The following is an 11,867-nucleotide window of genomic DNA, read 5'->3' on the forward strand; positions in this document are numbered from 1 at the left end:
AGTTTAGAATTGGGATTTGAGACTGCAGAACTCAGGACTGGCCTCCAAACTGAGAACCAGTTCTGGGTTCAGATTCCAACCCTAACCCTACCCCATAATGTTCACCGCTATGACACTATGATTTCTTTGAGATGCTAAGATTCAGGAGTTTAGGGTTTGTGTTTGTGGTTTGTGTCCATTGCTAATATAATGAGTAATACAATAGCTCTTAACCTGTCACATTGATTCCCAAAGCGCTTTGCAAAACATTAATTCATTCATCAGAAAAGGAATTTCTCTTCCTTTATTTAGGTTTATATAGTGTATTAAGTTGTGCGTTGATTCAAAGCATGTGTGTAAAGATCTGTAATTTATTGCTCTGTAATCAAAGCAAATCTTTCCTAAAGCGTTGTTCATTCCTTGGCTCATTTCTAAATCTAACTATATTATATTAACATTAGGCACAAGCCTGGAACAAGTTCTGGATCCTTTTTCTGGCTCTGTGATTGACTTACTGTGTGACCCTGGGCAAGTTACTGCTTCCCTCTGTGCCTCAGTTTCACATTTTAGAAATCAGATGTGGGGAGTCTGACTTTAAGGCCTAAGGGGTGTCAGATGACCCTGGCCTTCTATATAAAGGGAGCTTTTAGAACTAATTTGTGTTTCTAATGCTAGCTGGTGGGAGTGGCTATGGAGTAGAACCTACTGAAGGTCAGACCTGAGATCCAGGCATACCTCTAGATTTGTAGCCTTATTGGAGTGCTGCCAATCTGATCTATTTATTTTACTTTAGCTGATTTCATTAGAAAGTTATCAAGGCTCCTGGAACACAAAAACCCTTTAATTGTGGGCATCCATGTTTTAATATAGGTATATCTTGCTATTGTATTGGAAATGAAACACAGTATTCTCTTAGTACATATGTTAATGAAACCTAAAATACTCATTTAGAGGGTTTTAATGCCTTACAAAATGTTCTTAAATGATAACTTCTCTACCTAAAACTACAGAAGTGCAGCTTAGTTTCCGGCCAAGCTTTGGTCTGTTTGATACCTATAAACTGCTTGTTAGAGCAGGTTTATGTGTGACTATTGTGCCTATTTTCTTGTTAAAGCCTTAGCTCTTGTGAAACATGTGTGCCTGATTAAATGAGATCTGGTCTAACTATCTTACCAGGTGTAAGTGATTGGATAAAATCTCTACATGCTCACAATGACTAGTGGAGGAACATAGCAGCTTACAAAGGATAGCTAAGATTTCAATGTGATTATAGGTACCCAGCTTGACACACTTTAAAAGGGCCTGATTTTCAGAGGGAGGGTGCTGAAAAATTGGGGCTATTCTAAAATTAGGCACCCCAAATCAGTAACCACTCCTGAGAACAGTATGGAGGCCAAAGAATTCTCATTTCATCCTCTTACACCCATGCTAATAGGAAACTTCCTGAAAGTGAGATGTTAGAGTGGGAGTTGGGCTGTGGCAGGCATTTAAATCAGAGGGGCAATGGAGAACTGCCAGCTGAAGAGAGCAGTGGACAGCGGGCACATCAAGGTGTGGGGGAGGCTGGGAGTGACTATTGACTAACTCAGTTTAACAAATGTAAATTCTTGATTTCAGTCTCTAAAGTGCCAACTTCAGGCTGCCCTGGATTTGCTCAAACTGGCCCCAGCTCTTCCTGTGTAAGTCTTGCAATGTGGAGGTTTTTATCTCTCAGCTAGCTGAGCCTCTATTCGCATAGCAAGTATCTATTTGTGCCATAATATTCAGTGCTATGACACTATGATTCTTTCTCCCTGGTATCCTTTTCTTTAAGCACGTAATTACCCCATGGAAAGCAAAGAGACTGAAGCTACATGCCACATCAGAGGTGGCAAAAAGGTAGGTCGTTGTGGCATATGGGCTGGGAGGCCATTCACTGGCGTTAGGTTAGCATTTGTGTTAAGATCCTGCCTCTTTGTTTGACTGCTTGCAGTAGTATGCATCATGCTTGTTTTCTTGTGCAACACTAAAGAAAAAGCTACCATTTTTATTGAACTACTAATTGACTGCATTATCACATGAGACCTAAGCCATTATCAACCTTACACTGTTCCCTAGGCTAGGCTAGAGTTCTGAGTGAATTTATCATTGGTGACAAAATGCCAGTCTAAAAGCACTAGAGATTGAAGTCCTCTATTGAGGCACAAAAAAGAATCAGCCTGTCAATGAGCCTTAATGCTGATATTAGGGGACCATCAACAGTAGTTCAGACTGATGCAAGCTATGACTGCTGCTGATAATGGTGCAAATTATGATGGTGGCTTCTGAGAGGCTGGATAGTTGTCCATTTGGTACTGAGACCACTCATTCTATTGGCCACTGAACAATCATCAGATGATAAATTGGCCTGTTGTTTTCAGTACAGATCAATAGACACAACATTGAAAGCTGACACCTCAAGACTCTTGAGTGATACAGTGCACATTTATTTATGTATAGTATAGCCTAATTTTTTTTATTATAATTACTTGTATTGTGATAGGGCTGAGAAGCCGTACCCGCTAACCAGGGCCCATTGGTGATAAGGGGCTGTACAGACACAGAACAAAAAGATGTCCCTGCCCCAAAGAATTTATAATCTAACCTCATAGTTTTCTTGTCTCTTGGATTTTCACTGTTAAAGTTGTCTCCAAAGCCAATGACTATAAGCAGCTCAGATGTGCACCAGAAGAACATGAGAAAACATATGAGTAGTTCCTGCATTTCAGTGTTTTCCTGCAAGGGGCCGTCTTCTCCAACAATCAAGAATATCCTAAGGAAAACCAAAGCAGGATCAGAATCTAAGGGTATGTTACTCATTCAAACCATAGCTGGACCCATCCCACAGGTTACGTGGAGATGGGAATTTTCCAGTTCCCAGACATCCTGAAGGGGTCTCCCACTTGCCAAAGAACTGCTTACAGTTTCAACCATAACTTCAAAAAATATAAAGGCAAAGTAGTGGAGTTGAAATTGGGCAAGGAGTAATCCAGCAGTTATTTGACCAGTGACGACTTTGGTGGGGTGAGGGTGAAATAAGATTCTCTACTCCTGATTCATGCTTTCCATTAAAAATCTGGTTGAGACTTGACTGGCTCTGAAAGCTTCCAATGTAGGCACTAGTCCCATAACTTCCACTGTTAAGGAGTTTATGTGTACCAAGAAGCTTGTGAGATGCTTTCATTGCTTTAAAAACAAACAAACAAACCTGTAAGCCGGGTGATAACAGCAGAAGTAACTGAAATAGGGGTGTTTTTTCACCTGGTCAAAAGTAGCCTAGCTGAGCTCCAACAAACCAGGCAGGGACAGGCTGCATCCTGTCAATAACTGCATTTCAATGGGTTCCTGAGCAAAGAAGTGTTGCTTCCCAGTTCATGGTCTCTTAATTTATAAAGAAATGCAGAAACAATACAAATGTCAATAATATGTAAAGGGCAGTTCAGCCTTAAAAAGAACTCTCAGTATTTAATGGTACAAAAGACACAGGACCTTCTACAAAGATAAAAATGAGACTGTGAAACTTTTTTTTAATGGTGTGTTTATTCCTAGTCAACTGGAGCTCCATGTACCAAGGGGCAGAAATTGGCCCAGAGACAATTGATGCTTATTGTGCTCCAGACACATTTAGACTGATTAATAAAATTAGGTGCAGTTTTCCTTTAAGGACAGTCTGAGATTCCCCCTTGACTTTTATGTTAAACATGCTGGTAGTTTCAGTGATGATCTTCCTATTCAAGGATGCAAGAGTTGCCTGGGCATGCCAGTTTCTTCAGTCCCCTTCCATCATGAGATAGCAATCACTGTTTTAACTCTGGGCTCTGGTCATCACTCACCCACCCTTCCATCTTCATCCTATTATTTTAAATTGCACTTTATTGCCACCACAATTAATGGGTGACACGATGTCTCACATTAACACTATGTCCAAACGTTCCTAGGGCTGTCTGTTTTCACGGTAGAATTCCTATTCAGTGAAGACTTCCTCCCCCATTCATCCATCCAAAAGCTCTCAGATCCACTCTACAAGCTACAGCATAAAAAGACACAATTTCTGTTCCAAAGCTGATGTATTTGTTTTACAGATGAGGAAGATGGTTCAGAAATGGACACCAAATGTGCCTCTGTTTCTCAGCTGCCAAGGTAACTATTCAGAAAATATCTCCATTTGCTGCTTCTGGAGCATTAATATTGTTTGCTGTAGAAGTCTCCAGATCATCCCAAACCTCTAGATACTATGGAACTACTAGCTTTTTTACTGTGTAAGAACTGTCTTGCAGATTTCCTGAGTTGGGTTTAAAAGATATGGATATTTAAAGGGCCTTTCCCCCAAGATATTTAGAACTCTGTATATCTTACATTGTAGAGAATAGTATTTAAGGCCTAGATTTTCCAGCAATGTGCATATGCAAAAGTGCAGACGCTTACATGTGAAATCATGGCAGATAAGCATGGCAGGTGAGCATACATGGGCAGGCAAGTATCCAGTTCTCCATTTGCATGTGCAAATTAAGCACAACTGAACATATAGGTGCATGTATGACCCTGATAACCTGAGCCCTATTTTTTTCAAGTAACTTGGAGGTTAGAATTGAGTCTACCAAGGCTTTATTTATACACATTTACTTTGCTAAAATAGTAGGACTATTTAAAATAGTCCTACTATTTTAGCATGGAGGGCTTACACTGGGGAAAGTTGACTGTCTTCAATAACTTTTTGTCTACCCATTCACTTGTATGCTATTGAATATCTAAATGTAGTAAACAGAAAACTTAAACATGTTGAAATATACTGACCCCCTCATGATATGGTTAAGCAGATGCAGTGACATCTGCTTTACAGCAAGATTGAATTTGTCTGATATTTCTCCATTTACTGGGAATTACTAATGTTATAGCTCTAATACTGACTCTTATACTGCATGCAGGAAAATGTGGTGCATTGATGACTTTGAAATTGGGCGGCCACTTGGGAAAGGTCGATTTGGAACCGTTTATTTGGCTCGTGAACAGAATACCCACTTCATCCTAGCCCTAAAAGTCATCTTCAAGTCTGCCCTGGAGAAATCACAACTGGAGCACCAGCTCCGAAGAGAAATAGAAATTTTGAGTCATCTCAGGTAAGCAGCTGTGCTGAAAGTAAATAAAATAACCATGCAGTGGGATTTACAGTCTGAGGAATGCTGGTATCCCTGGCTGACTTAGTTTTTGCACCCTCCACTTCAGCATAAGCCAGACTGCCGTTCATCCTAGACCACCCGAGTGGCAAGCTCGACAAACTGGATCCAGTCTTCTGGGTTGCCTTCTTGGTGATACACAGAAGTAGAAAACATGATTACCTTACTTCAAAACAACTTAGCCTGAATTGGTGAACTTGAGAGGTGGGAAAGAAGGTAGAGAGTGCCCTCATTAGTTTGTCATATGGGTGAAGAAAATAGCTCTGAGATCTATCCCTACAAACTACATTGATCATTGCTATTATCTAAGAAATATACACCAAACGAAATGGTGTGCTGCTGGTGGGCCTCCAACCCCCCTCCCAAAAAAATTGTTCCCTGGCCTTTTCCAGTTGTCTGCTTCAGGCTAGACTCTGGAGAGACCTAATTCTGATCACTGTTCAGTTTCGAACTAAAGAGGATCTCATTGGGAAAGCTGAGATGCTGAGCTTGCTGTCTTGATTTCTAACATGGTTCAGTTGTACCAATCTCCACATGCTTCTGACTGACCTAATTCCTGACTATCACAGTTACAAGGCTAACTGCACCTCTGAGCCAAATGCACCCCCTCAGGTGTTCAGCCTTGTGCCCTTCTCCCACCAACTCTGAGGCGACAGTACCCTGTGTATTGTCTGTGCTCACCCCAAAAAGCCCAAGTAGGTTTGGATACCTGCAGTTCTTCCCCTTGGGAGCTTGTGACTAGTGGAAAGAGTTTAATCTTAACAGCATGAACAAAGCATAAGACAAAAATTTGTTAAAGCAATAAAAGGGTTACCTACATATCTGTCTTGCCTTAAAGGCTTGCTGTCCCTTAGCAGAGACCGTACTCAGGTCTAATATCCCAGACACTCCACTTCTGGAACCTGGCTTCACCCTCCCCCTCTTTAGTGACTCTATCCAGCCCCAAGTCTTATTGTTCTTCTGTGTTTGTTTTCTGAGCCTAGTTAAATCAGTTCAGATAGCTTAAAAAAAGTGTGAGTAGTAACATTAAAGTCCATATTCCTGGGTGCTTGCTGAAAGTCTGTTATCTGGGCAATTGTCCTGGCTTCTTGCATATCCTGACAATCTTATTATCAAATAAACTCAGTGCAGTAAACATGCCAAAAGCCAGGTCACATACAGCATTCATAAATTGTCACAGCAGCTCCAAATCCATCCCACTAACCCTCGGGGGAATGCTTTAGCCTTTCTCCCCTAGACCTCTAAAATAACAAGCACCATTTCTACAACATGGCTTCTACTCCTGTTAAGTCAGCAGCCAGTGCTACTTAAGTCCAGTTGTCCTATATCCTTCTGTTTGTAATGTATTGTGCCTGGTTTGTACATACCTGATCCATTTAATTCACCACTAGACCAACTAAACCATGGGATTATTATTTTCCCACATGTGCAAGCTTTCATAACACTCCTGATCCAACTGAATAGGAATGTGGTGGTTGGAATCAAGAAGCTACCTTAACATTTGGCTTCGGTGTTGTGGTACTTGTTTGACTTTCAGCTACCAAACATGACCTTTCTGGCTTTTTTAGGCATCCAAATATTTTGAGATTTTATAACTACTTTCATGACAGAACACGGATCTACCTGATGTTGGAATATGCTCCAGGAGGGGAGCTATACAAAGAATTGCAAAAACATGAGCGTTTTGAGGAGACAAGAACTGCCACCGTGAGTAAAGTGTTGATGCTGCTTATGTTTTGTGAAGGGGAATGGAAGCTCATCTTGAAACTATAATAATGTATGCACTGTAGACATACGCTGGGTTTGTATGCAGAACAAATCTTCTTGCTTAAGTAAAACTAGTTGGAAATAACTTGCTCACAGAGTGTCTCGTGTGACTGCCAAATGTTCCAGTTCCTGGATAGAGCCAGGAATTGCCAAGATGTGGCAAGGCTTCTTTCTAATCCTCAAAGGTTCAGTACATCCATCCCTGGTTTTATGTAATACTACCATTAGCTTTCTAAGCAACTCTTACAAGCAATATCAAAACAAACATGGTAAATATCAAACCAAATCACTCACTGCTGAGCCACAATAAGGTTTGTATTTAACTTACTAAATGGCTAAATCGTATTTCCTATAGAAAACCACTACATAAACTGTGTTTGACTGTATAATTATCTTGGGTGTGGCACATTCTGCAGTATGTAGAAGAAATATCTGATGCTCTGATATACTGCCATGCTCAGAAAGTGATCCACCGAGATATCAAGCCTGAAAACCTCCTGCTAGGACTTAAAGGGGAACTGAAGTTAGCGGACTTTGGCTGGTCCGTGCATGCTCCATCACTCAGGTGAGTCTGACTCTTTTTTTCAGTTGTAAGACCACTCCTATATGGACTCAGTCTCTATTCGACTGTCCTGTATTTCCAGCTCCTCCACTGACAACATTTTGGTAAAATCTGTCTAATATCCTAATCCTCTCATCTTGATTCACTGATGCCACATAATTGTCTCCAAAGAAATGAACTGTGGACAATCATTGGATTGTGACACCACTGATGGTGAGCAAGGAGGAGCAGGATTGGTTCAAGCTTGTGTGAAGGTCTTGAACACTGAAATGAATCCTCAAGCCTCCACAAAGGCATGAAAAGTATACTCCTTGTGCCCTGCTTTGCTTCCACTATGCAGTCCTTCAGACAACATAAGAGAAGGTCTGTCAGCAGCCCCAGGACCAACAGTTCAGAGAAGCTTTCCTTCAAGGCTGGCTATCTCTACACCTTGACTGGCACTTTGAGGAAAGAAAGCAAAATATTGCATATGGCTTTCCTTAGATATTAGAATCTTTATTTTTTTCTAAGATTCTTGCGACACAGAATATAGTCTCAAATATTACTGTCATGGGCCCATACAAGTCCCTCTTGTCTTTCATGAAGCACTCAGAGGATGTTTTTGACTCTTCAGCCTAACCCCTCATGTAGCTTCTGTTTGACCTCATTTAGATCTCTGGGGACTAGACATAACTCCTGAAGCCAATCAGAACTACTCCTTTAGAGTGAAACTTAAGAAATTGTATGCACGGAGTCACCCAGCTTGCATACACAATTTTTAAAGTTTGGGCCTTAATTGGTCAAAGTTAATTGGGTTAAATGGGTCAAAGTTGTTGGGTAATTAAAGCATTTCCTAGGATTGAGACAGAAGCTAATCTGCTTTCCCCACACCTAGGCCACAAAGATGACATCCTACCGAGGGAAAGATTTTCAAAACAGCTCAGATTCTAGTGGGTCCAAATCTGGCCCCTAAAGTTCTAATAAATTGGGTGTGGATGTGTGTAGTAAATCAGGTTTCAGAGTAGCAGCCATATTAGTCTGTATTCGCAAAAAGAAAAGGAGTACTTGTGGCACCTTAGAGGCTAACAAATGTATTTGAGCATAAGCTTTCGTGAGCTACAGCTCGCTTCATTGGATGCACATCGGATGCATCCGATGAAGTGAGCTGTAGCTCACGAAAGCTTATGCTCAAATAAATTTGTTAGCCTCTAAGGTGCCACAAGTACTCCTTTTCTTTTTGTAGTAAATCAGTTATTGATAAATTTACTCTGCCTTATTTTAATGCAACAAAATGACTGGTGATTTGTTTTTTAAATAGGAGGACAACATTTTGTGGCACAACAGATTACCTTGCCCCAGAAATGATCGATGGGAGAACTCATGATGAAAATGTTGATGTCTGGTGTGTTGGTGTTCTGTGTTTTGAGTGTCTTGTGGGGTATGCACCATTTGAAGCACCCACCCGCAATGAAACATACAAAAGAATTGCAGAGGTATGCTTTCCTAAATCCATGGAAAAGGTTACTTGGTTTTGAGAGCAAAGAAAACCTTCTCCCACAGACAAACAAATTAGGCTCTGAAGGGCTTTTTTTTTTAAATCAGTGAAAGCTGATTTCATGGTACGCACAAACCAATGAAATAATAGCTTCATTGATGATGAGAGGCAAAGTAAGACAAATGCTGCTTGAGAACTTTTTGTTTTAAGGATATTTACTTTGTATATTTTGATGTTGACAACTTGTGTTTTAATGGTTATAAAGCTTTAACTTTTTGAATCTGTCATTAAATAATTGTCTGATCCCCATAATTTTCTGCAACTGTGAAAATTTAAACTGATAAAAATGGAAAAAAGCTTAAACATTTGATATTTATCATTGACTTACATTAAAAAACAAACATTCTGGCAAGCCTACCACTAAACTAATCATATAAAAGATTAGAGTAGGAGCCCAAAACTGTCAGCATCACTGATAACCAGGCCAATAAATTCTCTTCTTTAGAATCGGACACTGCTTGGGTTTTGATTTTGTTGGCATCAAACTTGACTGGTTAAAGGACTGTCAGAGTGCATTACAGAGAACTGGGCATCTTGTTTGATACCATCTCAGTATTCATTAGGAGCCCTGACATTCCCAGTTAAAATCTTCAGAACAATGTCAGAATAACGTTGTTTATTACAAGAAAGTCCTAGTTACTTTTCCTTGCCCTTACCATTTCCCTCTTCAAAGGCTGTAGTTGGGCACTGTTGACTAAAGATGCCTTCAGAACACATGGACTCATTCTGAAATCAACCAGAGTCCTTGAATAGTAGTGTGAAGCACTCCCTTTTACTGAAGCATTCATCAACTGTGCTACCTCGTTGCTAAAAATAGCCCATACTGTGGCACTTCAACTGGCAATACATATGGCAAAACTGTTAAATCTAAATTAGTGTTGGATGTGTTTCAGACAGCTGCTCCTTTTTGTACGCAGTTTGGGGTGAAAAGTGGTGACAAGATGTAAACTACCTAATTTGAAACAGTGGGTCATCTTGAATATAGATTTGGGGCCTTGTCTTGTACCCACACAATCTACCGAAGTTTTGCCATTGATTTGCCATTGTGATCAAGACTGAGGCTGTAATTTCAGTTTCTATCTGCAAAATTGACACAGTGGAGGAGGGGGATGAACAAATGTAGATAAATATATTGAAGACTAGGGATACAGATACAAAATGTACCAGTTGGTTCTAATACTGGCCTTATTCAATGAAGGTTACTCTCCTTCATTAATTCTAGCTGTCTTCCACGCTGCTTAGTACAAAATGTCTCTTTAAAATTCAGCAGCCAACCAATTTATTCCAGTGAACACTATCAGCTAGTGTCCTTGACTGTGACTCTAATGTGCACGCTGTATCGCAGATAATGGGGAGTGTATTATGCCAGAAACATTTATCTTATTTTGCACATTAATCAGGGTTAAAAGTATATCAGATAAAGTTCTTGTGATTAGATCTATTCTGTGGCTGCTGTGACAATGATCTGGTATAGGAGATGTTACAATATAATTCTGGAGCACACAAAGAATCTTACTTTGCACTGAAATTCAGCTGTAGTCATTATAACCCAACTCTACACTATCAGATTTACCAGAATTCCAAATTCTAATAACTGTCAACAGTTTTGCATTCTTATAGTCTTTTTGAAGACACTAGTTTACTATCATGGAATTACCTGGCTTTGGTAATACTGTTACATCTTTCATTACCTTTTTAAGCAGTACTTCTTGTAGCTGTGAAGACTACAAAAAACTTGACAGCTAGGTGGCTGGTGTGCTGAGCCCACAGTCTATCATGTTGATGGGGGTCCTGGTCCATGACTGAGGCTCCTAGGTGATATTATACTATCCATTGTACTTGCATCATACTGCTGTTACCTTGTGGAACTAATATTGTCTCTATTTTTTTATTTCAAGGTTAAATTCGCATTTCCCACATGGGTGCCTGATGGTGCCAAGGACCTTATTTCAAAAACACTTAAGCGCACTCCTTCTTTGAGGCTCTCTCTCAAAGAAATAATAAAACATCCATGGGTTAAGAAGAATTCAAGGAGGATTTTCCCACCAGTTTATAAAGCAGCTGAAGAAACTCTCACTCTGGAATATTGACTACTTGTGCTTTTTTGGAGATGGCTGGATTTTTTTTAAAAATCTGATTAGGATTCAGTTTACAGGAACGAACAGGAGGGGGAAGTATTAGACACTAAGGGAGAACGCTTCCAGTGACTCTAGAAAGAGAAAGCAGTAGTGTAGGTCTTAAAGCTGGATGTTGAGAGGTGGTGGGAAAATATATGTAATATATAATGTAATATTTAAACGAAGAGGGGTTTATTCACTTTTAGAAATAAAGCAGGGGCTGCCACAAACCGTAGTAGTTTGCTTTTTGTATAAACTTAATTTCCTCATTGTGCCCCCCCCCCTTAAATCTGCTGCTTCTGTAACACCCCTGAGAGCGACTTCATGCTTAATCTGAACCTTCTGCATCTTCATTACTAGCTTTGCGTGGAGTCCATTACTTTGCAGGGGGTGACCGCCTCCACTTTGCACATGACGCTGCCTGGAGCGGACTGGACAAGTGCTGCCTCCCCCGCTCCGCAGCGCAGGGCCCGAGCTGGTGGTAAATAGCGAGTCCTGCACCGTGCACCGCCTCCGAGCAATGCTGAGGGTACTTGTCCTCCTCCCACACTGTGCCCCGCGTAGCGGCAAGCCAGAGGATGCCCACTCGCCTCCCACCGCCCCGCCCCTAGCCCGGCTCAGCGGGAGTCAGTTGCCAGGCTGCGCAGCCGCACGCGCGAGAAACACCGACGGGACCCGTGGGGGGGGGGGGGGGGGGCTGGAAGTGTCGCGCAAGG

At 41.0% G+C, this 11,867-nt stretch overlaps 1 protein-coding gene across 1 annotated transcript; it reads left to right on the forward strand.

Annotated features, from left to right (window-relative positions):
* The first annotated feature begins 1,806 nt into the window (after window positions 1–1,806).
* LOC140896980 (aurora kinase C) lies at window positions 1,807–11,284 on the forward strand. Its single transcript, XM_073309210.1, has 8 exons — window positions 1,807–1,857; window positions 2,642–2,804; window positions 4,080–4,137; window positions 4,923–5,114; window positions 6,740–6,878; window positions 7,355–7,503; window positions 8,798–8,972; window positions 10,933–11,284. The coding sequence occupies exons 1-8, from the start codon at window positions 1,807–1,809 to the stop codon at window positions 11,122–11,124; spliced, it is 1,119 nt and encodes a 372-aa protein (XP_073165311.1). The 3' UTR covers window positions 11,125–11,284.
* Window positions 11,285–11,867: the final 583 nt, after the last annotated feature.

Source organism: Lepidochelys kempii, chromosome 13 (assembly GCF_965140285.1).
Source record: "Lepidochelys kempii isolate rLepKem1 chromosome 13, rLepKem1.hap1, whole genome shotgun sequence".
Classification (NCBI taxonomy): Eukaryota; Metazoa; Chordata; order Testudines; family Cheloniidae; genus Lepidochelys; species Lepidochelys kempii.